Source organism: Girardinichthys multiradiatus, chromosome 21 (genome assembly GCF_021462225.1).
Source record: "Girardinichthys multiradiatus isolate DD_20200921_A chromosome 21, DD_fGirMul_XY1, whole genome shotgun sequence".
In the NCBI taxonomy this organism is placed as follows: Eukaryota; Metazoa; Chordata; class Actinopteri; order Cyprinodontiformes; family Goodeidae; genus Girardinichthys; species Girardinichthys multiradiatus.
In genome coordinates this window covers 12,129,210-12,156,805 of record NC_061813.1, presented here as the reverse complement: position 1 = coordinate 12,156,805, position 27,596 = coordinate 12,129,210, and the positions used below count along the sequence as shown (strand labels likewise).

General features: G+C 41.2%; 1 protein-coding gene across 7 annotated transcripts; it reads left to right on the top strand.

Moving 5' to 3' along the window:
• The first annotated feature begins 3,025 nt into the window (after nucleotides 1–3,025).
• On the top strand, nucleotides 3,026–27,596 carry pfkpa (phosphofructokinase, platelet a). 7 transcript variants are annotated; one of them, XM_047349493.1, is made up of 23 exons: nucleotides 3,027–3,281; nucleotides 5,596–5,669; nucleotides 7,496–7,573; nucleotides 7,824–8,013; nucleotides 10,348–10,513; nucleotides 10,591–10,635; nucleotides 10,731–10,839; nucleotides 11,454–11,549; nucleotides 12,855–12,947; nucleotides 13,957–14,082; nucleotides 14,843–14,907; nucleotides 15,100–15,169; nucleotides 17,373–17,519; nucleotides 18,408–18,478; nucleotides 19,918–20,005; nucleotides 20,737–20,889; nucleotides 24,341–24,505; nucleotides 24,605–24,666; nucleotides 24,866–24,977; nucleotides 25,736–25,835; nucleotides 26,126–26,131; nucleotides 26,611–26,716; nucleotides 26,808–27,596. In XM_047349493.1, the coding sequence occupies exons 1-23, from the start codon at nucleotides 3,188–3,190 to the stop codon at nucleotides 26,962–26,964; spliced, it is 2,373 nt and encodes a 790-aa protein (XP_047205449.1). In that variant the 5' UTR covers nucleotides 3,027–3,187; the 3' UTR covers nucleotides 26,965–27,596. The 7 variants fall into 7 exon arrangements, with proteins under 7 accessions (XP_047205453.1, XP_047205449.1, XP_047205448.1 ...); XM_047349492.1 differs by lacking the exon at nucleotides 11,454–11,549 and adding an exon at nucleotides 11,014–11,109; XM_047349494.1 differs by lacking the exons at nucleotides 11,454–11,549; nucleotides 20,737–20,889 and adding exons at nucleotides 11,014–11,109; nucleotides 22,900–23,052 and having other exon boundaries at nucleotides 3,028–3,281.

The following is a 27,596-nucleotide window of genomic DNA, read 5'->3' as shown; positions in this document are numbered from 1 at the left end:
CATGGCTAGATGAGTGGGGATTCAGACACGTGGCCTAATACCTTCTGTGTAAAATCATATACTTAGAATATTAAATCAATACTACTACTACTACTATTGATAACAATAACAATGCCACATTGTAATTGTTGAACAAATGGCACTGAGCTTTTGTTTCCTTCCAGCTGTTGTCAAGTAATGTATCCCCCTGTGCTAAGAATTTGAAATACCATTCTTTCTTTTTGTTCTACTTCCAAGAACTTCAAATGTTTTGACTGTTTTATAATAGTCTATACCTGTTTTTTCCATGCTTTCAAGATGTTTTCTTTCTGCTTTTTATTAGTTTTTTTCTGGTCCAGGCTTTCTACCTGACAACAACGTTATACTCTTATACTCACCGGCCGCTTTATTAGGTTCATCTTGTAAAGCAGCGGTTTCGACCCCATTTCGTTTTTACAGCTGTCTTGGTTTGTCTTGACATTGATTCAACAAAGTGCTGGCAGCATTCCTGAGAAGTTTGAGTGTATATTGACATGAAACCATCATACATTTGATACTGATTTGTCATATAGACATCCATATGTGGATAATCTGTTCAAAAATCACCTCAGTGACTGTGGGTAACATTGGAGTACAGTTCAAGAAACTAGTTTTAGACTATTTGAGCTTTGTGACATGGTGCATGATTCTGCTGCACGTAGTTATCATAAGATTGGCGCTCTGTGGTCATAAAGGGTTAAATACAGCTATAATTGCCCCACACTATTGCACTACCGCCAACCTGAACAACTAATAAAGGGCAGTTTAACTCGATGTTATTATGTCGTTTACACAAATTGAAGGCAATTTTGATTGAATTCAAGACTCTTGTAATGCAATATATATATATATATATATATACATAAGCAATCTGCATGGGGTCCAACAGGGGGCCTGTGATGTCCTTCAGGTGCTTCAACATCAGTCGCTCAAAGGATTTCATGACCACAGAAGTCAGGGCAAACAGGTCTTTAGTCATTTAATCCTGTAAAAATGTGTTTCATGGGAACCGGGATGATGGTGGATGATTTGAAGCATGACCCAGTTCCAGAGACTTGTTGAAGATCTGAGTGAAGATGGGGGCCAGCTGGTCAGCGGAGGCTCTCAGGTACCAGGGGAGACATTGTCAAGTCTAATTAGAGATCTACCTGCTTATGATCTAATTAAATTGTATTTATCTGCTATGCCATCTGTTATATGTAGACACTGGTTCATCACTTAGCCAAAGCCTGAATAATTTATACTGTAGTTCAGAGCAGAGCTGGCCAAAGGCAAAGTAAACTAATGCCCCTTTTCTACTGGCACGATTCGGCCCTACTCGACTCCACACGAGTCGCTTTGCAAGCTTTTCCATTACTGTTTTTTCCATACCTACTTTTTTGGTCCCTGCTCCTGAGCAGGTACAAGCAAGGCTGAGTTGGGACTACATGTGATGTAAACAGACCGCTGTTTGCTGATTGGCCATGGGACCAGGAGAAACAAGAGGGTTTTTGCTGAGGTAGTGCAGGGAGAAGTTAATAAAACTCATGGGCGACTACAACAATATTAAGGACAATGGCCGAAATATAATTCTACTATTTACACATCATAAACCATGCCTTAAGGCTGAAAGACAAGAATAAGGACACTTTTTTCTGAATTACAGGCAGGTAGGGGGCGCTGTGTTTAATAACATCTTAAATCAGCTGATCACACACAAAGTCAGCAGACACAGATACATTTGCCTCAGAACACACAAAACTACCAGCATTAAACAGAGTCTTTGGTTTGGAAATTTATTGACGGTCCTTAAGCGAACCTGCTTGTTCAGGGGGAAGAGAGCAGCTGCCTGTAATCAGACTGCCTTCATTGATTCAAACAGGAGGAAATCTCTGCTGAATCCGCGGAGCACGAATATCTAATGTCCAACCTAAAACTATTGTCCTCGTTATTGCCACGGCTGAGACACAAACTTCCTCATAAAGCCCAAAATTGACTTCTTTAGGCAAACTTTGGAGTTTCCCCAGTCCAGAAAGTAACGTCTCCTTTCCACTCCTCCTGCCAGACCCCCCATCAGAACCACTGTGGTCCAGAGAATCTGTGGTCCAGATAATCCCAGTGGATCATTTTATATATGAAGAAACACAATACATTCTTGCATATACAAAAATACAAACATTATTAATATTTAGTTTATTTATGTTTTTATTTTCTATTAATTTTTTTATGTATATAATTTCACGCAGATTAATGTGATAATGTCACACAGTGACGTTAATAGCAGAACACCACACTACACTGACACCTGGAGGCGGAAATTCAGCAGCCATAGCTTCAGCCGTCAGCAGGTCAGTGGAAACAACTGGTACCATACCAAGTAGAGCGAAACCGATGCTATCAGACTAAATATTTTATGAAGTAATTCGTGGAATTGAAACAGCACAAATTTAGTATTTATGTTTTACAATTCCATCTATTGATACCATTTATGTATTTTCCCGTTGTAAATCTTTTTTTTTTTTTTTTTTAAGTTAGATGTATAATAAAGAAACAGTACGTATAGATTATATAAGAGGAGCTCTAAATTAACTGTAGTGAACATTTGTAGTTTGAAGGTCCCAAAATCTACATCTGTTTAACCTTGGGGGCTGCCCTGGGTCAAAGCAGTGGGATACCTAACAAAAATAATGAAAAAAAAAAGTATGTAAAAAAAGATGAAATAATAGTCAGAAAATGAGTGAAAAGCCGATAATTTTCAAAGACAGGGGTACGAAATCCATCCAAAAGCTTAGGAGAAATCGGCATGATTCAGAGTGCCAGAACGGATGACTCAAAGCAGGCTAAACTTTATTTTAAAGTTGGGTTTACACCTCAGCCACAAAAAGTCTAAAGATCGAATGAAGCACCTTCTACTGCTCATCCCGCCCACTGTATACCTGTGTTTCCTTGGATTGGTTCATCGTCAAGCTGTGACAGCTGAGTGAAAATGTGATTGGTCGCTCGGTCTGCCAATGACTTCGAATGCTGGCTGTGCCGGTTAGTCGTGGAACAGGGACACGGGAAGCATAGCGGCCATACCAACGGCAGGAGGAGCTGTGAGGACTGTTGCCCTTCATCACATTTCAGTACAACCTGTGCAAAACTGTGAGAAGACCACTCTGACTGGAATAAATATTTGCCACCTGAGAAAATGTCGCAGTCAGACAGCAAGAAGAGATTTTTTGAGAACCTGTCTGGAGCAGGAAAAGCCATCGCGGTGCTCACGAGCGGAGGAGATGCTCAAGGTAACTTGTCGCATTCACGGACAGGGGTTAGAGGTTTTTATGTATTAGTGCGGACATGCCCGTAGATGGAGAAAATACACCACCTTGCCAGGGATGCTGTGGTGTTAGTGATGAGTAAGGCTATGTATGTGCAACATTATATCTTTAAAGCTTTGCGCAGTGGGCCTTTTAGTGTCTCGTAAAGTAAAAAAAAAACCAGAATGTTCTGCCATCCAGGAAGGCACCAGTTAGCTGAGATGCTAATATGACGCATCGTGATAACTCAGGTATCCGCATCCCCAAGCTCTCTTAAGCTGAGCAGCTCAAACAGATGTCAAGGTCGAGTTGTGTGCTGCGTTTCCCCTCAGGAAGACGTGTTATAAAGAATTTCATTTGAATGAGGAAGTGAACGTCGCAGGCGTGTTCATTACCACGCAGCAGCTAACACACCGACTCCAAGCAGCCAGAAACGGCTGAGGCAATATTGAGGGAGACGAGAGCTGAGGTTTAAACAGCAGACTGTGGTCCAGCGGCGGGATGCCTCCACGCTGTGTACGTGATGAGCAGCACCCAACCGGTTATACGTCACAGAGGAAACTCTTGGTCACGTGCTCCATCGGCTCCATCTCTTATTGATTGAAACACAAATGCGCTCAAACGCAAAGGAGTACAATTTACATTTACAAGAATGAATTCTGCTCGAGCTAACCCTCATTAATCCTCCGCAAGGATTTATTCTCATTTCTAACTTTTAAAACGTTTTACAGACTGAGATTAATATGCTGTGTAGCCTAGCCGTGATAAGTGATACTCTTTAGTTGTCGTTTGTTGTCTGGTACTTCGTTTGTTCACCACAGTAATAAACTATATTTGTAGACAGAAAATTTATGGCAAAACAAAACTCTCTCTCTGGTGCCATCATGTTATTTTCCGTTCTCTTTGAGGTCTTACCTGTCACCTTTGATTTTCCTTTCTTTCTCGAAGAAATTGCATCAATAAAGACAAAGTGTGTGGTGCATGTTTTTTTGATGGGGGCATTGATTTTCACTTCCATAGAAAAAGAATTAATTATAGGTTTATCCTCATTCATGTATCCCTCACCTGATTTTTAATAAACTCAAAAAGAGATGCATCATATTATGATAGTTGCGTTTATAGATAGTATATGGCCGGCGTTCTTTGTCTTGATGCATATAATGATTTGAGAAGTACAATAAAAAAGTTTTTATTTTTTTTTCAGTATCTAACCTGTTGATCACCAATAAGAGTCACTCTAGGCAAGATTAGCCAGTTCCAATCTCTGGCTGATTCATTGGTTTATTCCCTCCATAGTTTACTATTCTTTTCAATGATCTCAAATTCTTAATGTGTAGATATGTCTAAGTAGTTTATTAAAAATGAAATAGTCATAAAAATAGATTTGGTTTTGGTCTTGAATTTAGGAATAACCCATCCTGAGCAGACCCTGGAGCAAAGTAAGGTTGCATATGCATGACAGGAGCCGAGCACCAAAGTCAGAGGGCATTGTTCAGCCTTGCTTCAGTCTTTTTACCCACTGTGGCAGACAAAGCGACGGTCATGCAGAATGAGAGATTGGGTGCTTCGGACCAAAAAAACCTCAGAGTAGAAGAGTGGGAGAGACTTCTCAATAGGCGTTTGTGCACGGTTATGTAACACGTCAACAGGTTTGTAAGTTGCTGTTCGATTCCAATAATTGAAAATGGTCCACTACTTGACTTGACTGTAAATGAGTTAACATATATCTTTTTAAAACAGACTTTTTCATAGTAGCTTTAGTTGGGCTCCTTTGAAGTTGAATACAGTATTTATCAAATAAATAATTGTTGAAGACCTATTGCACAGTAAAACATAAAAAAACCGCAACAGATATGCAGACTGTTTTTTCAAGTCTTCTCCCCTACTGTCCAATACTGTCAGCTTTTATGTTGCTAAGCAACAACACTCCAGTGGCCCACTGGGTTCTGACAGATCTGTTGATTTAGCTCTGTTCCAGCCAGCCAAGTTCTATCAGTCCTGCAGCGAACAAAGCAGTACCTGTTGTCCTCACAGTCTCCGTACAGCATGACCCTGCATTCACTCTCAAGTCACACAGTAGAGTTTCTCCATTAATGAGAGCATTTTGTACCAACTGGAGAGTAACACAGAAGAGCTGGAGAACATTCTGCCCATAAAAGGCTTTGGCTCTGCAATAAGAAACAGACTGGCTCCAAACGAACTTAAGCATGGATTGTCCCCTCTAACTGCACTGCATTACAGCAAAGCTACTGTGCGGTTAATTATTCTAACCATTTTTGAAATTCTCTGTCCTCTGCAGGAATGAATGCTGCTGTACGCGCTGTGGTTCGAATGGGGCTGTACGTGGGCGCAAAAGTTTATTTTATTCATGAGGTGAGCCATCCATTTCTTTATTCTTACTCACTCTCACTAAAAAAAAACATGACTGCACACGAATACTGTCACATGGGTCTACTTGTGTCCGCTTTCACTCTCACAAGAACGTTTTGGGGTTCTCTCCCGGCCACAACGGGGTAAAACTGGACCCTGGACATGTTGCCAGGGCAAGCCCAGAGAGCCAGATGGTTATGCAGATCACATTCATGGCTGGTTTGGAATCACTGATTAGGATCACACGCATCAGTGTGGGAAGAAGTCACAACAGCCAGAGAAAACCTTGATTCCAAAGCTCAATGAAAGGTTGTGAAATAAGACCCTGTCAGCTGGAAGCTACACTCCTCTTCTCTGTGTTACCAGCTCTGAGCTATCACTTTAGAGTTTTTATTAAAACTTTCAGATTTAAATGTGACGTGTAAAATCCAGATCAATGTTTTAAATAAACAGTAACATGTCATCAGCACTCACATGTATGCTTCTTTTCACGCAGCAGATCTAAGCAGAGCTTTAGGAAGCAGGAGCTGTACTCTGCTGCTTAGACTGTGATTCCAGTTCATCTGGGTACTCTGTGTGCTGCTTGGGTTCACCCTGCGTGATGTTACATAAGAGACTTAGGGCTTCTGCTGGTGCCCGACAGGAACTCCTGTGCCACCCTCCAGCTCACAAAATGAGGACGGACAAACTTTAAATATGAAAGAATAATGCTGATGCAGTGGATTTTGAAAGTGGACACACCCCTGGTAAAGTCCCAGGGTTTTGTGATGTAAAAAAATGACACACGGTGATAACTGATTTGAAACAAATTTGTACAGTTTAGCTGAAAAACAAGCACATCTGTTAAAGGAAAATGTAAAAACACTGTAAGCCCCTAAGTTATCACTTAGTTGAAGCAGCTTTTGACAGCATTCAGTCTCCTGTGGTAGGAGTATATAAGCCTTCCACTCCGTCTTGCAAAAGTTCTCCACACCTGCCTTAAGTGAGAACATCTCTTATCCACAGCCATCTTTTAGCCAGTTTTAGTCCTGAACTTTGACTAGGTCAATCCATAACTTGTTTTGTTTTGTGGTGAAGCCATTATTTTGTGGGCTGTTGTTTGGATTTAACAACTTCATCCACCTTGACAAAACCACAAGTTCTGCCTAAAGAAAATCAACCCCACAGCATGGTACTGCCGCCACCATGTTTCACCACCGGTATGGTGATTTGTCTTTGTTCTGCTGCCTAATCTAATATGAGACATTTTCATAACTGTAGGAAATAAGTAGTATTTTATTTTATTTTTTTACAATTTTTTGTTGTTTTTTTTTTTTGCGGCACTAGTGTTTTTTTTTTGTTATTGTTCGAAAGTAGGCTGACGGGAAGTGGGGTGAAGAGAGGCAGAAGACATTCAGCAGAGGTCTCAGGGGTTGGGGCTCGAACCCGGGACAGCTATGTCATAGACTGAAAATCTCTCAGTGTTGCCGATTGTTTCCTGGCATCTGCTCTGACTGGTTGGTGTCCCGTCTTTTCATTAATTTGGGAGAAATGTCCAGTTTTGTAACGTCGCTGTTGAACCATATCGTCTCCATTTTTGATGGCTGTCATCTAAAAATCCTGTGCACTCTTTCAGTACCCTTCTCCTAACTGATACCTTGTTTAACACCCCCCACCAGATTAAAGTAAAATATTTTCACATCAGGAAGCCTTGCTCTTTTCCAGGGGTGTGTACACTTTTGAGACCCACTTACATTTGGGATAAATTCTGTTTTCACTTTAAGGGAGGACAGTCATGTCACTTGAGCCGATCACCTTATAACATATTTTCTTTTCTGATTTTTCCTCAGGGGTATCAGGGTATGGTAGATGGAGAGGACAACATAATAGAAGCCACATGGGAAAGTGTCTCCAGCATGCTACAAGTGGTAATTACTTTTGAAAATATTCTACACATGTATTTGTAGCAGGTGCTCCATCTTCTGTGTTGTACTGTTTTGAAATAGAAAACACAAGTCCAGTACATTTGAAGACCATTGTGCTTAGTTTGTTGTTTATTGTTTAATATTCCAACAGTCTGTGTTTTTCCTCATATAAGTGACAAAAAACAGGGTTCTCTATCAACACCTTAATTTAGCCCAGAGCCACTTTCCGTGACTTTTCCTCTGCTGTCGTCAGGGCGGGACTGTTATCGGCAGCGCCCGCTGCAAAGACTTCCGCAGCCACGAGGGCCGACTGAAGGCAGCTCACAACCTGGTGCAGCACGGCATCACCAACCTGTGTGTGATCGGTGGAGACGGCAGTCTGACGGGAGCCAACCTCTTCAGGGAAGAATGGAGCGGTCTGCTCGCAGAGCTGGTGGAGCAAGGTAGTGGAGCACAGTGAAAACATAACCTCCTTTTTAAAGAAGTACTGGGCAGTATACACTCACCGGCCACTTTATTAGATACACCTGTCCAACTGCTTGTTAACCCAAATTTATAATCAACCAATCACATGGCAGCAACTCAACGCATTTAGGCATGTAGACATGGTCTAGACGATCTGCTGCAGTTCAAACCGAGCATCAGAATGGGGAAGAAAGGTGATTTAAGTGACTTTGAACGTGGCATGGTTGTTGGTGCCAGACGGGCTGGTCTGAGTTATTTCAGAAACTGCTGATCTACTGGGATTTTCAGACACTACCATCTCTAAGGTTTACAGAGAATGGTCTGAAAAAGAGAAAATATCCAGTGAGCGGCAGTTCTGTGGTCGCAAATACCTTGTTGATGCCAGAGGTCAGAGGAGAATGGCCAGACTGGTTTGAGCTGATAGAAAGGCAACAGTAACTCAAATAACCACTCGTTACAACCAAGGCATGCAGAAGAGCATCTCTGAACGGATGGGCTACAGCAGCAGAAGACCACACCGGGTGCCATTCCTGTCAGCTAAGAACAGGAAACTGAGGCTACAATTCGCACAGACTCACTAAAATTGGACAATAGAAGATTGGAAAAACGTTGCCTGGTCTGATGAGTCTCGATTTCTGCTGCGACATTCAGATGGTAGAGTCAGAATTTGGCGTCAACAACATGAAAGCATGGATCCATCCTGCCTTGTACCAACGGTTCAGGCTGGTGGTGGTGGTGTAATGGTGTGGAGAATATTTTCTTGGCAGACTTAGGGCCCCTTAGTACCAACTGAGCATCGTGTCAATGCCACAGCCTCCCTGAGTATTGTTGATCACCATGTCCATCCTGTTATGACCACAGTGTACCCATCTTCTGATGGTTACTTCCAGCAGGATAACGCACCATGTCATAAAGCACGAATCATCTCAGACTGGTTTCCTGAACATGACAATGAGTTCACTGGACTCAAATGGTCTCCACAGCCACCAGATCTTTGGGATGTGGTGGAACGGGAGATTCGCTTCATGGATGTGCAGACGACAAATCTGCAGCATCTGTGTGACGCTATCATGTCAATATGGACCAAACTCTCTGAGGAATGTTTCCAGTATCTTGTTGAATCTATGCCACGAAGGATTAAGGCAGTTCTGAAGGCAAAAGGGGTCCAACCCTGGACTAGCAAGGTGTACCTAATAAAGTGGCCGGTGAGTGTATGCTAGTCTTGAAGAAGTATACATACTACTTAAATTTTGTCATGCTTCAACTACAAACTTCATTTTGTTGGGATTTTTAGTGGGATAGACCAAAATAAATCAGTGCCTAACTGGAAAATTGGCATATTTTATTAAATGTTTATGCATAAAAAAATTCTGAAAAACATTGAATACATTTGAATTTCACCCCCTTTACTCCGATACCCTTTAAATAAAAACCAGCTCAACCAATCGCCTTCAGAAGTAGATAGAGTCTATCTTTTCTTCACTGTCAGTATAAATCCAGGTGTTCTGTGAAAGCCTCATAGGTTTAATGAACACCAAGGGTCACAAAGACCAAGAAACACGGAGACAGAGCAGCGATACAGTTGTGATGAATCGTAAGCAGGGTTTGGTTTTAAAACAATACCCTTACTCTTTGAACATCTATCGGGACGCTGTTTAAGTCCGTCATGTGAACATGAAAGAGTATGGCACACATGCAAACCTAATATAAGATGGCCCTTTAACTTAACCAGAGAGCATTAATCAGGGAAGCAGAGCTGCAGAGTAGGGTCGGGCAAAATTGACCTAAATTATATCATAATATTTAGTGGTATTTATTGTGATAGCTATAAAGATGATGATAAGAACTATTTACAACTACTCTGTAGTTTTAGATAACCGTCTTGCTATGCAAAATTGCCAGGGACATACACCCTTAGACTTGCAGCTGTAACTGCAGGAGAAAGCATTTCTGCATTTGGACTCAGGGCTGAATTCAAATGTACTTCAGATGTATCCTTTAGCTTCCACTTCACAATTAAGTACTAACGTTCAGTCGGTCTATCACATAAAATTGATGCTTGTGGTTGAACCGGGACAAAATGTAGAGATGTTGAAGGGGTGTGACAAAATTTTGCATGAGACTATATGTAGTATTTTGGTACCTCTTAGTATTATCACGTTTTTTTTTAATCTGCTGGAAGAGATTTCGTTTAACTGCTGAAAGCGGAAAAGAGTTTTTCTGGCTTTTTGAGGCCAGCAGGTGATGACACCGCTTTTGATACAAAAACAAAAGTGTACCATTAGTTCATAGGAATCTTCTGGTCTTCTCAGGACTGATCGAAGCCGATGCCGTGCAGAAGTACTCTGCCCTGCACATCGTGGGGATGGTCGGCTCCATTGATAACGACTTCTGTGGAACTGACATGACGATCGGCACCGACTCTGCTCTGCACAGAATCATCGAGGTGGTTGATGCAATTATGACGACTGCACAGAGGTGAGAGAGAATAAGTTAGTCACACTTTAGTCTCCAGCACCATTCCTATGATCATTCTGACTGTTATCATCTTTTAGCCACCAGAGGACGTTTGTGTTGGAGGTCATGGGCAGACACTGCGGGTAAGAAAACTATACTTTTTAGTGCGCCAGAAACAACAGAGACCGTGGTCTGCTCTGCTGACATGAAGCTGGCATGTCTGTGTGTAATATCGCAGCTACCTGGCGTTGGTGAGCGCTCTGGCTTGTGGTGCAGACTGGGTGCTAATACCTGAAATGCCTCCAGAAGATGGCTGGGAGGAGAAGATGTGTGAGAAACTATCTGCGGTAACTCAGTCAGATTTCTACAACTTCTAAATGAAGCGCACCATAACAGTGTTCTGAACAACTATTTTTGTTTTTCTGCATAAAAGAAATGAATAGATGAGGCTGATGTTCAGTCTTTTAATGTTTCACTGTGTATTTTCTGCTTTGAAAACATCTCAATGTTTTATGATTCAGACCCGTTCCAGGGGCACAAGGCTGAACATAATCATAGTTGCAGAGGGAGCCATTGACAGACATGGGAAACCTATAACTTCTAGTTTTGTCAAGGATGTGAGTACATGAGTGTGGAAGAAGAAGGGGAAGCCAGAAGCACGGAGACCCGCCTGGCGCAGTCTTAAATAAAAAAATAACCTGAACGTTCACTGCTGCTGTTTCCTAACAGTGTGTTAATCTCAAGATGATAAAGTGTTGACAAGCAACGATAGAAGCAGGATGCAGCTGATTACATGAGCCGAAGCTGCAGTGACAGCTCGGCTTTTATCATAGAGGAAGCTGTTGTTTCTCTCTCTTGTCTGTCTCTCTCCCCTCTTGGCACCCGTGCTTCTGAAAGCCCATGTCACAGCCACACTCAGTTTTTCTGTCATGTTGTCTCTCCACCACAACCTCCTTTGTAGAACCGCGCAGGGATGAAAAGACTGAATATCATAATTGTCGCCGAAGGGGCGATTGATCGTAACAACAAACCCATTACAACTGACTATGTTAAGAATGTAAGTACAGAGCTCTGTGCATTGAGCCTCCAGCCTCCTGTTTGACTCTGACCCTGCCCTGATGTGGCTTTTGACTCTGTGTTTCTGGAATGCTCTATCAGGCTCATTGCTAGTTTGGTAATGAAGTTTCACTGTACTGTACTCTTAACAGCGTAGGACACTCATTAAACCATACACATGTTTCCAAACCAACAGCCACTTGTTATTAGAGATGCACTGATCTGAATTTTGTGAATTTATTACCTGCAGCTTTTGTAAAGCTTTGACCTGCCTCTACCATTTCCAGGTCATTGTGGCTCCTCTTTTGGAGCTATAGCATTTCAAATACTTTTTATTTTAGCCTTCCTGTTGTCAGCAGTCATTATTTGTATTAGATGTCGAAGCAACATCATGCTAAGCTACTACTATTTTAAAACAGACAACATTATCACTGTGGTGGCGTTTTAAAAAGGCTTTAGCATCTGATATTAGCGTGTAGTGCGATTAGCGAGGCTATTATTACAAAGACAGCAGGTACCACGAGTAAATTCTGGAGAATGTAGCTCTTCACCTTCAATCTGAGATTTCCAACATGTATAGAGTTTGAAAGCTCAAATGAATAAAACAGAGCAACGTTGCTGTGCTTCGCTCAGACTTCCTGTTATCGGCTGAAAGTCTTGTTCTCTCTTGAAGCCAGATTAAACCTCCTTTAAATAGCTTCTTACTCGACTTGTGCATCCCCTGACCTCATTTTAAACACGCCACTGTTACTCAGTATAGCTTGAGTCTTTTTCCCGGCGTAATAACTTCCATTGAGTTTTATTGTTAGCGTAACCTGGTGCTGTCTTCACAGATTAGACACAGATCAGATTTTTGAGTTTCCCTCCAGCGAGCCCTTTTCTCGGTGCATCTCTATTATTTATAGCCGCTTTCACACATATTTTTTCATTGTTTTTGACACACTCACTCAATCATTTGCTCCAAGAGATTATCAGTTTACCACACCCCTTTAACTAACTGGTTTTAAGATCAAATACTTTTTTTTTTTTATAGTAGCTGGGTATTTTTTTAATGGTTCGCATCCTGCCTGGGTTCCTCTGTGAGCTACACGCTCTTTGCTAACATGACTGAAAAATTTGAATGGCTTGCTTGCGTTTTGCAGTTTCCCCTTCTCTTCAGCTTTTATATTGTGTTTCTGTTTTACTGTGTGATGTGCCCAGTTATTTGTGAATGTGTTTTCGCATAAATAAAATGTATTTAAATACATTTCCTGAACCAATACATGACGATATTTGGTGCTAAATCCTTTGTGTTTTATCATCCAAGCTTGTTGTCAAAAACTTGGGTTTCGACACACGAGTCACCATCTTGGGGCATGTGCAGAGAGGAGGGACGCCGTCTGCTTTTGACCGCATCTTGGTAGGTCCACCAGTCAAGTTATTCTCAACCTACAGGTCATAAGGTCATGTTTAAGGAGGGAACATAAAACATATAGCACATTGCTTTTATTTGTAATTATTCATCAGATGAAATATTCTTAACATAAAATGCACTGTGATTACGTTGTTGTTCGTCCTTATCAGGCTGATTCCAGTTTGAGTCCCTGACCAAGAGACCATGTATAGCGTCAGGTTAATCATGATATTTAAAGTAGAGGCTGGCTTATTGGGATTTTTGAAATTGTCATTGCTTTACTTGCCGTGTAATTCTATGACCGATTAATAAAATGGATTTTTTTTTTTTTATGGCCTATAAATACAACACCTTATAGTTCCACACATTACCAGTATATTAAAAACTGTTTAAACAATCATGGCCTTGGATTTAGTTCTAGGGTCCAGAGGAGATCAGTACACACTCATATTTATGGCACGTTTATTAAAAGCTTGTTCTGAATGCAGGTCTATGGATAAATGAATCCTATCTAAAGCTGTGGCCGATGACACTTAACATCTTCATCTTTTATTGCTGGATTAGCATTTTTGAAGGACGTTTCAAATTGCTTGTCATTATTTTGTTGCCTAATCGACAAAATATCAAACAGTGACTCGCACCATCATAGAAACCTGTTTTATATTTGAAATGGAAGTTACAGACAGGGATGCGTAAACATTGTAACCTTTGGAGTTGCATTAGTAGTGGTAGAATATTTCTGGTTAAAGCCTCGGTGTGTTTGTCTGAGGGGAAATGGTGCCGGGTTTTAAGTTAAGCACGTTATGAGCTTTAAGGCTGAGCACATGACTCAACGCTGACTCTCTACGTTCTTACTACAAGCTTACCAAGTACAGGCCAAGAAGTAAAAATGAATGGGAAAACACAAGGACATTTGATATTAATGTTTTGGTAAACCCGTGCTTGCAAAGTAAAGTGGTAATGATGCACTTTTGTCTTTTCCTGTGTGCCTGGGTGTGCATGTCATCTCATGAAGGCCAGTCGCATGGGAGTGGAGGCCATTCTCGCCCTCCTGGAGACCACTGCCAACACGCCGGCCTGCGTGGTCTCTCTGTGCGGGAACCAGTCGGTGCGCGTGCCTCTGATGGAGTGTGTACAGACGGTAAGCCGTAGTGCTGAGCTGGAAACAGTCCAAGAGATCCATACTTTTAAGTAAACTTGCACACACTTCATCAACGTACAGACGCTGACAGCAAGACAGAGCCAATGAGAACGAGGAGCCAGAACGGCTGTAATGTTGAATAGAGAGCCGCGTTGTTTCTGGTTAATGATCATCTAAAGCTTTCTGAAGGATTGGTGATGACTGCCAGCATAATGATGTAAGAACTAATCATCCCCTCTGGAGCACAAGAGAGCTTTGTTTTTCTGTTGGCCTGTCATGTTTGGATTTTGGCAGATGTCACCAGGAAGATTTCCACTGTTGTCTAAATATTTTCAGTTTTATTATATATCAAAACAGGGAAATCTCTGTTCTTATTTTGGCAGGCAAGTGATTTCTTTCAAAGTTCAAGGTCAAATAATTAATGACAAATGTCATCGTTCTTTAAAATGTTCCTTTTTGATTGTGTTTGGGTTTATAGTTCATGACGGGTATATTCATTTCCATGCCTGAAATTAAAAGGCCCAAAGGAAAGGAGACAATACAGCAGACAGAGTGATGACCTCATATTCAGTCTGCATTATATTCATGAGGGTTTAATTGTGTTACAGTAATGCAAGTTATTCAGGGGACACCCTTCTCACGCCATTCAGACTGTAGTCTGCCTAAAGCTTTATTACACCAGCATGACTGACTTAGCAGTGTGCTGTTGTTTGCATAAAAGCTGAATACAAGCAATAAAATCCTTCTCTTTTCCCCCCAGACTCAAGAGGTCCAGAAGGCCATGGACCAGAAACGGTTCGAGGAGGCCGTTAAGCTTCGGGGCAGGTATGACTGACAGAGAAATCTTAGCTCTAAAGCCACCACCTCCCTTTAGTATAAAGATGTGATAATTTGATTATCATCAGCTTGGACAGCTAAGTTAAACCTCAAAAGCCTCAGAGTTTAAAAGGAAAATGATTTCCTGGGGATTCCTCAAATTGAACAGGAGAGCTGAGTGTTTTTGGTTGTGTTTTACAGGAGCTTTGAAAACAACCTGAGGACATATAAACTGCTGGCTCACCGTAAACCAGAATCTGAACTGCCAGTTGTGAGTACAAACCACACGGTTACACGGGTTTTCACACACAGTCACACACACAGTAGCAGTCCAGAGAGCAGGTTGCTTCCCAAGAGCCAAAACAACCTGGCCAACCCTCTGATATGTTGAATTATATTTAATGTCCTAAGGTTGTACCTCAGCTGCTGCTGCCTGATTCTTGGCATAACAAGATGCAGTCAATAAGCGAAGCATTCCTCTAAATATGTAGATTCACCAGACATGAGGATTCTGGTTTACACAGATGCATTCTTACACCGGGGGTTCCCAAAGTGGGGGTCAGTTGTGAGATGATTTTCAGAATCATTGTGATGTGACCCCTCAGTTGTATGGAGGTTCAAAAGGGACAAAATAAAATAAATAAATATATCATCAAATAAATGTACCATTAAACGTCCTATTAAATAATTGAAGTGTACCTATTATATATTCAATACGTTAATAAATAATGAAATATACAAATAAATTATGAAACTCTCCAAATATTTATTAAATAAATACATCTAGAGTAAAAGAATTAAATGTATTTTTGGGGGTCGCCTGTTTCTGATCCTGTTTTGGGGGTCACAGGCTGAAATGTTTGGGAACCCCTGTCTTTTACAATGGAAAAAAGTATTCACATCCCGCTGAACCTTTTTTTTCCTATTTTGTCACAATAAAACCACAAACGCAGCTGACAAGTGAGAGATAAAACTGTGGAGAAGTTTAAAGCAGAGGTAGGATATAAAACATTATCCCAAGCTTTGAACATCTGAAAACAGAACCCCCGTTTTGCCACAAGACATGTAGGGGACGCAGCCAACATGTGGAAGACATGAAATGATCTGATCAGATGAAAGAAAACTGAACTGCTTGGCCTACGTGTAAGTACTATGTGTGGCATTAAGAAGGAAGACTGCATATCATCCTGAAGACACTATGCCAGCGGTGAAATGTGGTGGATGCATCTCCTCACAGCGTTGATAATTAATGGAACGAAACACAGAGCAACGCTGCAAGAAAACCTTTTAGAGGCTGCAGAAGAGCCTAGACGTCTGTGTAAGAATGGCGCAGTCAAAGTACAGACGTAAATTTGATTGAGAATCTGTCAAGACTCTGAAATAGCTCTTCACCAGTGCTCTCCATCTGGTCTGAATGAGCCTGAACTATTTTACGAAGAACAGATAAAAATGTCCGTGTCAAGATGTGCGCAGTTGAAAGAGACCAAAAGACTTGCAGCTGTATCTGCAGCAAAAGGTGGTTCTACAAAAAGTTGACCCAGCAGGGAGGATTAAAAATGCATGTCACACTTTACACATTTTTATTTCTTGAAAAAACAGAGACATTTTGCATCTCTATTCCTTTTCTTCACAATGATGCATTACTTTGTGTTGGTCTACCACATCAAGCACTAAAACCTACATGTTTGCGTTTGTAACTTGGCAAAATATATTAATGGTAAATGGCCTGAATTGTATAGCGCTTTATCAAGTCCACAGAGACCCCAAAGGGCTTTACACTACATTCAGTCATCCAACCATTCATACACACATTCACACACTGATAGTGGTGAGCTACATTGTAGCCACAGCTGCCCTGGGGCAGACTGACACAAGTGAGGCTGCCATACAATCGGCGCCACCGAGCCCTCTGACCACCATCAGAATATAAAAAAACAAAGGGGAAATGAATACTTTTTCATATGTTAGTTGTGTTGGCATCCATGACTCCTGTGATAAAAGTTTTTTGCAGCCAATCATTAGATAATATAGTAGTAATTAGTTAGCCTGAGCTTCTATCACCTGTTTGCTAAACACCTCTAATTGTGGTGAGTGTAGGGCGTCAAGAGGCTCGGTTGTAGTTTGATGTGACATAAGAGGACACCTGAGTCTCCCTCTGAGGGATGACCTATTATTCAACCCAGCCTGGAGCTGCTGTGTCTCCAGAGGAGACGATTCACACTGAAGGTTGCTGAGATGTAGAGGCAGCAGCTCGCCTCAGGGTTGGACTCAGTCTGCATCTGTAATGATGGTTTCTCCATGTTACTGAGAGCACAGCATCAGCTAGGTATGGATTTCTGCTTTAGAACATCAGCAGCTGTCCTCCGTCATGCAGTGTCATTTAGTGAGATGGGTGAAGCTGCAGTATGAAGGATTGAATGTCTGTGTGTTTGCAGTGCAGAAATAACCTGTTGCTTTCTGTATTCCTTATGCAGAGCAACTTCAATGTGGCGGTGCTGAATGTTGGCGCCCCCGCAGCAGGCATGAACGCCGCCGTCCGTTCAGCCGTCAGGGTGGGGATTTCTGAGGGCCACAAGATGTTTGCCGTCAACGACGGATTTGAAGGATTTTACAAAGGACAGGTGAGCTGCTGTTGACCACATCAATAGGATCTTTTTGGAGAATCGTAACATGAAAGAGATTTCGTATTGGAATTAAATCTGCTCCTAATTGACTCACGAAGCCAGTCGTAGATTTTTCTAATCAATAACTCACAGTGTGTTGGTTTAGCTTGATGAGTCAGATATTGCACTCTCACTGCTCGCTCCCTCACTGAAGAATAATCAGGGAAACCCAGGGGATAATCTCCACAGATTAATGTAAACCAATTTCCTGCACCGACTTTCACTGAGCAGCCTGAGCCGATGCAGTACCACAGGAGACCAACAGATGGCAACAGAGCAGTTGGACTGTTCTCTTTGCAGACTCAAAATGACCTCTTGGTAGAATTTTTATGATTCTTACTTCGGCTTTTAGTGAAATTAACATGGATTGAGTTTTAAATTAAGTTTAATCCAAGGGAATCTAATCTGAGAGAGTCTTTCTTTGTTCTGTTACTGACAGAACTGGTTTCACACTCTTCCCACTGATATGGTTTTGTCCTGTTCCCACCGAGAAAACCTAAAGGGCTTCAGGTCATGAGGGTTAGTTCAGAGCCTCCCTGTTAGACATCTTCCTAACTTCTAAAGAAGATGTTATTGAACCTCTGTGGATCAAATAATGTATTTTATTTTTTTCTAGTTAATTACTGTGATGTGAATGAATGTCTATGAACTAGAAAAACAAAGAGCTATCATCAACAGTGGTGTAATAAACTGCTAATTTAAAGCATCTTGTTTTGCTTTGACATTTGCTTAATATTGGAAATGAAAAACCACTCTTGCCTGTTCTTTCTCTCTTGTTTTTATTAATTTTAGAATGTAAAATTTGCCCGTGTTTGATAAGATATGTATGTGTTGTCCTTTTTTCAGATTAAGGAGATCAAATGGGGTGATGTTGGTGGCTGGACCGGACAGGGTGGCTCCCTTTTGGGAACTAAAAGGTGAAAACCTTAGACTAAGCTCAAGTTTATACAGTTTTTATTTTCTTGTAATGATTATTGGTCAAGTTAGAGCTTATTACGGTGGAAAGGAAAGCAGCACTATATTAGATCAGAACCTGAGTAGTCAGATACGAGCCCTGGCAATTAAATATGGAATAACTTCTTGTTAAACAGGTGTCAAACAAAATTATTTTATCTAAGCACTGAATATTCTGGCTTTGTAGAGCACACATATCCAACAACTCCATCACATGTTGTAATGAATGGGGGATTCTTTTTCCTAGATCAAGTAGAAGATGGAAAATCTGGAATTAGCATTTCTATCACAAATATCTGCACAGGTTTAAATCTGTAAATGAGTCTGCAGTTAGGAAGGCTGCAGAGCTCAATGAGCTGCTGCACCGACTTCAAGGAAAGGAAACATGGCTCCAACAAGAAATGTTGGTTGAAACAGTGGAAAAGATTATAAAACTCCTTCAAGTTAGTAAATCAGCACGGAAAGGCGAAAGATGTTTGTTGTTGCCAGGCAACGGTGACTAAAACCTGCAGCAAGTCCAGACAAAATAGGAAGGCTATTAAAAACAGGCGAAGTAGGAGTGGAGGTTTTTTGGACTAAACTGTAAATAATCAGGAGGTGGGATTTATGCACAAATTATTTTTCAGTTATGTAGTTTGTTGTTTTTTTTTTTATTAGTTTCTTATTTTTAGTTTAAATTGTTGTTTTATCTGATAGTGAATTATTCTGTTTTCTCAGTTTTATTAATATTTTTTAGTTTTGCAGTTAATCACAGACACTGATTAATGAATGTTAGCTAGCCAGCTAGTTCATTTTCTATTACTTAGCTGCTTATGCTATTCATTTTGTTTAATTTGAATTATTTTCCATTTCACAGTTATGTAGTTTTTTTATTTGTTACCTAATTAGGTAGTTTTTTGTGTTTTTATGATTTAGTTTATTTATTTGAGAGCTGATTATTTATTTTGTTAGTTTTTTGGTTTATTAGCTTGTTATTTTAATATAAGTATGCTTTTTATTCATTCCCTAGTTTTTTATACGAGTTCCTCAGTTATTTTAGTTTTTTTTTTTTTTCTAATTGGTGTTTTATTTGTTGTGTTTCTGTCGGTATTTTTTTGAACAGTTTTTTTGTTTAGGCTGGTTCGGCTTTGTTTGGTTAAGAAATTAATTGGTGAGTTTTTAATTAATGACATGATTAAAAATGAACAGTTTTCAGGTGTGTTTTACAAAGCGAGAATGTTCATCTGTGGAAAAAAGTGGTTTTGTATCAGGTCTGATTGATTCTGTGCTACAAATTAAAACAAGGGGCTGAATATCTTCCTAGAATACTAATGACTTTATCACTTTTAGATTTACTCTTAGAAGTCTCATGGAGTGCCCGTGTGAATACAAAACTAGCGTTAATTTTATTTCTCTTCCTCAGAACGCTTCCTGCAAAGCATGTTGACAAAATTGCTGAGCAGATGCGAAAGCACAATATAAATGCTCTGCTAGTAATTGGTGGATTTGAGGTACGTTAAAATCTTTTCTGTCGCTCCCTGTTTATTAGCTTACTTTTTCTTATGAGCGCTGTCTTTCATTTTGTTTACAGCTTATAAGCTCTTTAGTGATGTATATTTATCCCTCATCATATTAAAACAGACAGCTGTTGTAATTTACTCCCATTATCAGATGTGCTTATGTGCTGAATCTTGTTTAGTGTCTGTGTATTTCATTAGTCCTATCCCCTTCATGCCAGCACACCACCATATGGTTCATGTGTACATATCAATGCTTCAAAGTCATTTCTCTGCCGAAACAGAGCTGACGAGTTTAGGAGCAGCACAAATTGGCCAACTTTTTTGTTTTTGCTGTAAATGCAGATGTAGTAAGTGAATAATTTGAAGCATTTGGATATTTTGAAAGAATAGCGCTATTACTGAGTCAGATCATTTGATTTGTAAACAGTGAACATCTGCTCTTCTCTAGTCATTTCATGCAATCCTGTTAAGATGCTCACCAGCTTCAGTTTTCCTGTGATGTATGAAAGTAAAAGCGTTTTCCTTTGAGTGTCTGTGGGGCTGAATGTGGAGACGTACCTGTCTGTTTCGCTGCTGTCCGTTGTGATAGACCTGGCTCCTCCCCTTGGCATCTCCCACTTATGTCTTTTCCTTCCTTTTGTGGCAAGTAGAACCTCTCAACCCAAACCCACCTGCCATAGTTCCACCCCTGCACTACTAAAGCCCTTGGCTCTGCCCTGCAGGCCTTCCTGTCGCTGCTGGAATTGTCAGCGGCCCGTGGGAATTATGACGAGTTCTGTGTGCCCATGGTCATGGTCCCGGCCACGGTCTCCAACAATGTGCCTGGCTCAGACCTCAGCATTGGCGCTGACACGGCTCTGAACGCCATCACTACTGTAAGTGATGGGGCCTGGCGACAAGATTAGATGACCTCAGCAACACACAAACAGATAAAACCCGCACACACACATGCATTCAAGCATGAAATGCACAGACACGCTGACACAGCAAACCCAGTTGTTGCAAGAAGGGAGAGATCGCTCACTCAGTCTTTTCACCAGTGACTCTGTATTCCTGCCTCCCTGTCAGAGAATTATTTGGCAGAAATTCTTGTGATGGTCAGCATCTGTAAGCCACATCTGGCATACAGTGGAGCTCCACTCAGAGCTTTGGAAATTCAGCCACACAGCGTGTTTGCTCTGAGAGGCCAGACTGGTGAAAGTCACATTGTACAGTAGCATCCCTCCCTTCCAGAACAGGTAAGTGAGTGAGTGAGAACATGGAGGCATGCTGTGAGGTGCACAAGCGTCGTGACCGCCATGTTTGCTCTGCCTGCCCCTCTCTGTGTGTCCTCCTTTTTCTTTAGCATGAAGATGAAAGGTGAACAGAATGTAAACGTAGATGTCTTGTTGGTTCACAAAGGAGACTTTTCTTACAGACAATATGAAAACACAGCACTTCCTCTTTTTGTTGTAAAGTTTGCACCATGCAGAGGAAATGGGTAGATTTACAAGGCTAGCCTGGCTGCAGTCTTCACCTGTCCTAAACGCAGACGGAGTTTGGAAAGAATAAATGTTAACATGATGCTTTTATGCACCATGAAGCTTGTTTGCATCAAGAAAAAGAAGCGCCTTAAATTCTCCATTTCCGGCTATCCATTAGTATAGTGGAAAAGAATGGTAACATTTGACCTTTTCTCATTGTCATGAAACTTTGAACTAACGCTTTTAACTGAATGCTTATGGCTTTTTAACTCTTGAGTTTGACCCATCTCACTATTAGGATTAGAAGTCCTAATTTAGACCTTTTAGCATAATTGTTGATTTTTAACAATATATGTATTTTTTAAATAACATAACTTAAATTTTTTTTAAGATTTCTTTTGCCGCACTAGTGGCCTTTATGTTTCTTGTTACTTGAAAGTAGGCAGAGAGGAAGTGAGGTGAAGAGAGGGAGAAGACCAGCAGCAGAGCTGTCTGGGATCGGGACTCGAACCAGTGACAGCTGCGTTAAGGACTGAAGTCTCCGTTTATGGGTCGCGGTCTATCGCTACGCCATGCAACACACCCTTAATTATGTCATATTAACCTTGAACTAATTATGACTTAAACTAAGACTTATTACTTTAAATTTTTCAATTTTGTAACTTTTAAGCTGACGTTTTGACATGAATTCATAATTAAACCTATTTTGAACTTTTTATCTCAGAATTTTTACTTTGAAGGTCACCATTTTAACATTTTATTTCATAATTATAAATTCTAATCTGTTTTCCTTGGTAGGGAGAGATATTTACCCCCTGACAGGAAATGATGTAGCACATCATTAACGAGTTAGAAAACTACTATAATGTTCTGAGAAAGCATCTCGTGGCGTTCAGGTAGCTTATAGATGTCCGAATGGATACTTATGGCCACAGTCTCCAGCAAGCTCATATTTGACCCCTTCAGGCATTTTTGGACGCTGGTCATCATCTTCTCGGTTTTGTCGTTTTTCCCCCACCCTGTGTTTGCGGAATTGATCGGTGCTTCTTGTTTTGGTTGCTGTGTATGAAACCTCCATAGCTTTATGGTTGCTATATACTGTATCACCGCTGAGGCGCACAAATGTCATTCTTTCTCTTCTTTCTTTCCTGTCACCCTTTGCCCTCCTCTTATTATCCCGAGGTTCTACCACCCATCTTTCCTTCTGTCCAGACCTCTTCATTATACCTTCTTCGCTATCCTTCCTCCCTTCTTTGTTTACACTCCCGCATCTGTTTGCCAAAGGGAAGCCACAGCAGCTATCACACGGGAAAAGCCGGAATGGCAGGATACGCTCTCACAGACTGAGAGGGTTTTATCTCCCTCTCAGCGGCCGGCCCTCTTTAGTGGCTCTAACACGTTCTCTATATGCTGCCGCTTCAGGCGCTTGAGTGTCTGCTGCAGCTGTATGAGGTCCGCGACACCTTTGAGGAGTTTTGCATCCCGATGTGTATGCTGCCTGCCACCATAAGTAACAATGTACCGGGCACAGATCTAACTATCGGGGCAGACACGGCCCTGAATGCTATCGTGGAGGTAAGGCAGTTTGAGCCGCCTGCGCCGCCAATGAAGCTTTGATTACTTTGTCTAAACTTTTAAAGTTTTTAAAACATGAGGCATCAGTAGAAATAATGGTCCAGTGCTAATAATTCACATAATATCAGGTTATAAGATCAGAGAATGCGAAGTACATGAATACTGAAATTCAGATTATTTTCAAATTGGCTGCTGTTGTAGCTTCTAAAGCCTTGTTTGCACCACACCGGATATTTCTTCACTTCATTTTTTCTGTTTTTGAAAAGACAGAAACAACCCCCAGTTGGTGGGGTGGAAGAGGTGGTTATTAATGACATAATTCTATATTTATTAGATTTTTTTTCAGAATCTGTTCTTATTTATTAAATTTCTCTGCACAATTTAAATACAGATCAATAATGAAAAAATACAATCCATGTTCAGTTGATCATAAATTAATGAGATCATTTTATATAAAAGTAGAAACAAAACAACACCACACTCAAAATATGATTGGGAATTTGAATAAAATATTTAACAATAACAAGAATCACTGTCACATCTCTTTAAATTAATACATTTTTAAATAACTTTTGATCTGTTTTACAGAAGGCCTGCGTTTTGCTAAGTGGGACAAGTCATTCCATAGTTTAGCTTCCATGTATTGGTCAGAAAACAGTTTTTTCTTTAACCCTTTAGTCATAAATGTACCTCAAGTGAGAAAGAAGACAAAAAGCTCAAAATGGCTCTACTTTTGCTGTCCTTTCTAGCACAGCAAGCTGGAGTGGATAGTGTGTCTTTCTGGCCTTGTTTTTAATTATCTTCCCACAATCAGAGTTTAAACAAAAAAACATTTATTTGAATTATCTGGCAGTGTCGGCAGGGTCTCGACCTCATCAGCTGGCTGCAGAGTGACCTGATACTTGATTATCAGCGCTGGGCCATTAAACAAGCAGTTGACTCCAGCTAAGGATAGAAAAGATCGCCCCATTGATGTTTTTACATGTAATGTGCTCTCTCTTCCTGTGCAGGTCTTCAGTCAGTCTGGTAAAAACAGCATCTAGCCTGAAATGATGAAACATTTAAATGACCAGCATGCAGTTTTGGTGTTGTTGTGTTTCTCATGTGGAATGTCTTACAGTATGCTAACAGCTGGATGGCAAATAATGTGCTGGTTTTGACTTTTTCAAATCTACCTTAATTCATTTATGTATAGGTCAGAAGGTTAGATATGTGTACTGAAGTGACGGATTTCGCCTGCATCTGTCTTTAACGTACTGACTTTGTGAGCTTGGTGTGCATGTGTCAGACTTGTGACCGCATCAAGCAGTCAGCCAGCGGGACCAAGAGGCGCGTGTTCATCATCGAGACTATGGGGGGCTACTGTGGCTACCTGGCCACCGTGGGGGGGCTGGCCGCGGGGGCCGACGCAGCTTATATCTACGAGGAGCCGTTCGACATCAGAGACCTGCAGGTAAGACACCCAGAGACGAGCCACTTGGTACAGGGTGTTCAGGCTTACCTGTTAGTGTGCCATCTACTGGTTAACACTGGTCCATGTTTCTTCCCACAGGCTAATGTTGAACATCTGACAGAGAAAATGAAGACCAGCATTCAAAGAGGACTGGTGCTCAGGTTGGGGACATTTTAGTACAAGCCCAAACTGGTTATCTTTATGATAGAGCATATCTGTGTTTCTGTCTGTTTTTTGACTCTAAGCTGCTTATATACTAAACAGATCATGTGTTGATGTCAATAGCTTCTAAGCTCACATTATGTAATACTCATGCTGCCAGTGAAACATGATACCAAACACCTTGTTTGGTTTGCGTAGGAATGAGAACTCCAACGTGAACTACACGACAGACTTCATTTATCAGCTGTATACAGAAGAAGGCAGAGGAGTGTTCGACTGCAGGAAGAACGTGCTGGGACACATGCAGCAGGTACTGTTGGCTCGTCTCACATTTACGCTGCCATAAAGTGGATTATTCTGCAAGTTATGAGGGGCATCACACTGGGGTCGATGTGTTGGATGCATGCATATCCCCCGTTTGCACATGAGGCCTTTCGTTTGTGTGTGTCTGGAGATTAGCACAGATGAATCTGGATCGAACAAAACTTAAAGAATCACGGAGAACTACGACACAGAAACAAGCACATAAAAATGATTTATTTAGAGAAGAGTTTCAAAAACATTTATTTTCATAAGTGTTCTTGAACTTTTTCACATTTTGTCAACCGTTGTAACTACAAACTGTAATGTGTTTTACTGGGAATTTATGTGACAGACCAACATAAAATAGCTCATAATTGTAAAGTGGAAGAAAACGATACATGGTTGTCAATATTACCTACAGTTCAACATCTTTAAAGTGTGGAATCCATTTTTATTCAGAGCCAGTAACTCGGATAACCCTAAAGAAGGACCAGTGTAATGAATTGCCTTTAACTGACTGATAAACGGAGTCCATCTCTGTGTAATTTAGTCCACAGTAAATAATCCAGCTGTTCTGTTTCAGGCCTCAGAGGTTTGTTAGACAACATTGGGGAACAAATAGCAAATGTGTTTGTTAAAATGGCCAGCATTTTTTCTTGGCACAAAAAAGGGGATATAAAAATTTCATAGATCAGACTCTTCCATGAGTGTGAGTTAAAATGAATCAAAAGAGGGATGTGTCAAACATTACAATTTCTTTGAAAGGGAGGAGCGCCGTCGCCGTTTGATCGTAACTTCGGGACCAAGATCTCAGCCAAGGCCATGCAGTGGCTTTCCCAAAAGCTCGTGGAGACGTACAGGAAAGGTAAGGTCCACTGTACCTGTTTGTGGTGGTAGATGATCCGATCTGTGGACGCTAGAGGACCCTACCTCCCTATAGGAACGTGACAGTTGTAAGGCGGACCTGTCATGGAGTCACTATGTCTCGTTCGCTTTTATCCCCTGAATTGAAATTAATCGATTGTTTTTTTAAATATTGCAGTTTATTGACCAAAACCTGTTTGAAAACTTTGACTGTGAGAGATGAAAAACTACAGTTAAATGTAAACCTGTTTGTTTTTATGTCTTATTTCCCTTACACATGGATGACGTAAGATGAAGGTAAATCTTGCTTTTTATGTTGGCTCCATAACCACCTCCATGTTTTTATTTAGCTGTCGCCGTGTGCCATTTAGTGCCATCTATTGTAGAGATTCATACTTCCTGTGCAGACACATGTGGAACACAGCTCCTTCCATGTCCTCCATGTTTACCAGCCGCTGCCATGCAGCTCCATTTCCAGTTTATGACTCATCTGAAAATAATCTGGAAGTGCGTAACCGTGGGCTGGAAAAAGCTTTTCTTATTGCTGCTTTTCCCCACATCTCCTTGTCTGTCTGTAGCATTTTAGGTTGTTTTAGTTGATTCTGGTTTCTGCATCATCACCTCTTTTGTTTAGATGTCATTAGCGTTTTATTTAGAGTTGCCAGTAGAGTAGAGTAACTACGATCATTTCTCATTAAAACACCTCGCACACTGAGGATGATGTTGAAGCGCTTTCCTGGGCTTCCACCTGTGATTGCTGTAGTGTTTCCCTGTAGGTCGGGTGTTTGCCAACACTGAGGACTCCTGCTGTTTGCTGGGGATGCACGCCAGGGCTCTGGTCTTCCAGCCTGTTGTGCAGCTCAAAGATGAGACTGATTTTGTGTAAGTAGATCACAGATGAAACTGAATAGGACACTACGAGCGACCAGGGAGAACACTGATCTTCAAGGCGTCCGTCTGTGTCTTTATTCAGTCACAGGATCCCCAAAGAGCAGTGGTGGCTGAAGCTGCGTCCTCTGATGAAGATCTTGGCCAAGTACAAGACGAGCTACGACGTGTCTGACTCGGGACAGGTCGAGCACGTCATACACAGCCGACCAAAAGAGTCAGATGCTTCAGTCGCCATGTGAAGGACCTGGCTGTGCGGTGTCCCATATAGTCCTGCCTGTGTGTGAGACTAGCAAGTTTGAGCTGTTACTCCAGATGTTGTAATGGAGGCCCTGTGAAACGCCCACTTTGTTTGTCCCACATGTTGTGTTCATTTCCTGTTTCTGCCATTTTCCTCCAGTTTCACTCGTTACCATTATACCTTCAGATCATGACTGATGAATTTTGACCTAGGCCCTGCAGTGCTCCCGACGTTACATACGCAGAAGTCTTGCCATGCATATGCGTGTTCTCGTTGCCCTGGTTGTTTAGTGTTGTTGTTTTTAAATTGCACTTTCTCTGTCTCCAGTTGCATAGACGGGTTCTGATTGCAGAGCTGCACGAGGACAGAATAGACTCTTTATCTGCAGTAAAAACCAGAGCATGTGTCTGCCTAGCACAAGCGTGGGGTGCAGCATATTTATGAGACTGATGCAACACTGTTCTAATGCTGCAAGTCAACTGTGTATATTGTTTATTTTGCTTGTAAACAGTTATATTATAATTGTACTGTAGGCAATGCTGTAATGAGTAGTTGTCTGTCATTGATCCAACAGGCTAGATGTGTACGAGAGCTAGGTTTACCACAGAATAAAATCAGACCTGACAAGTGTAA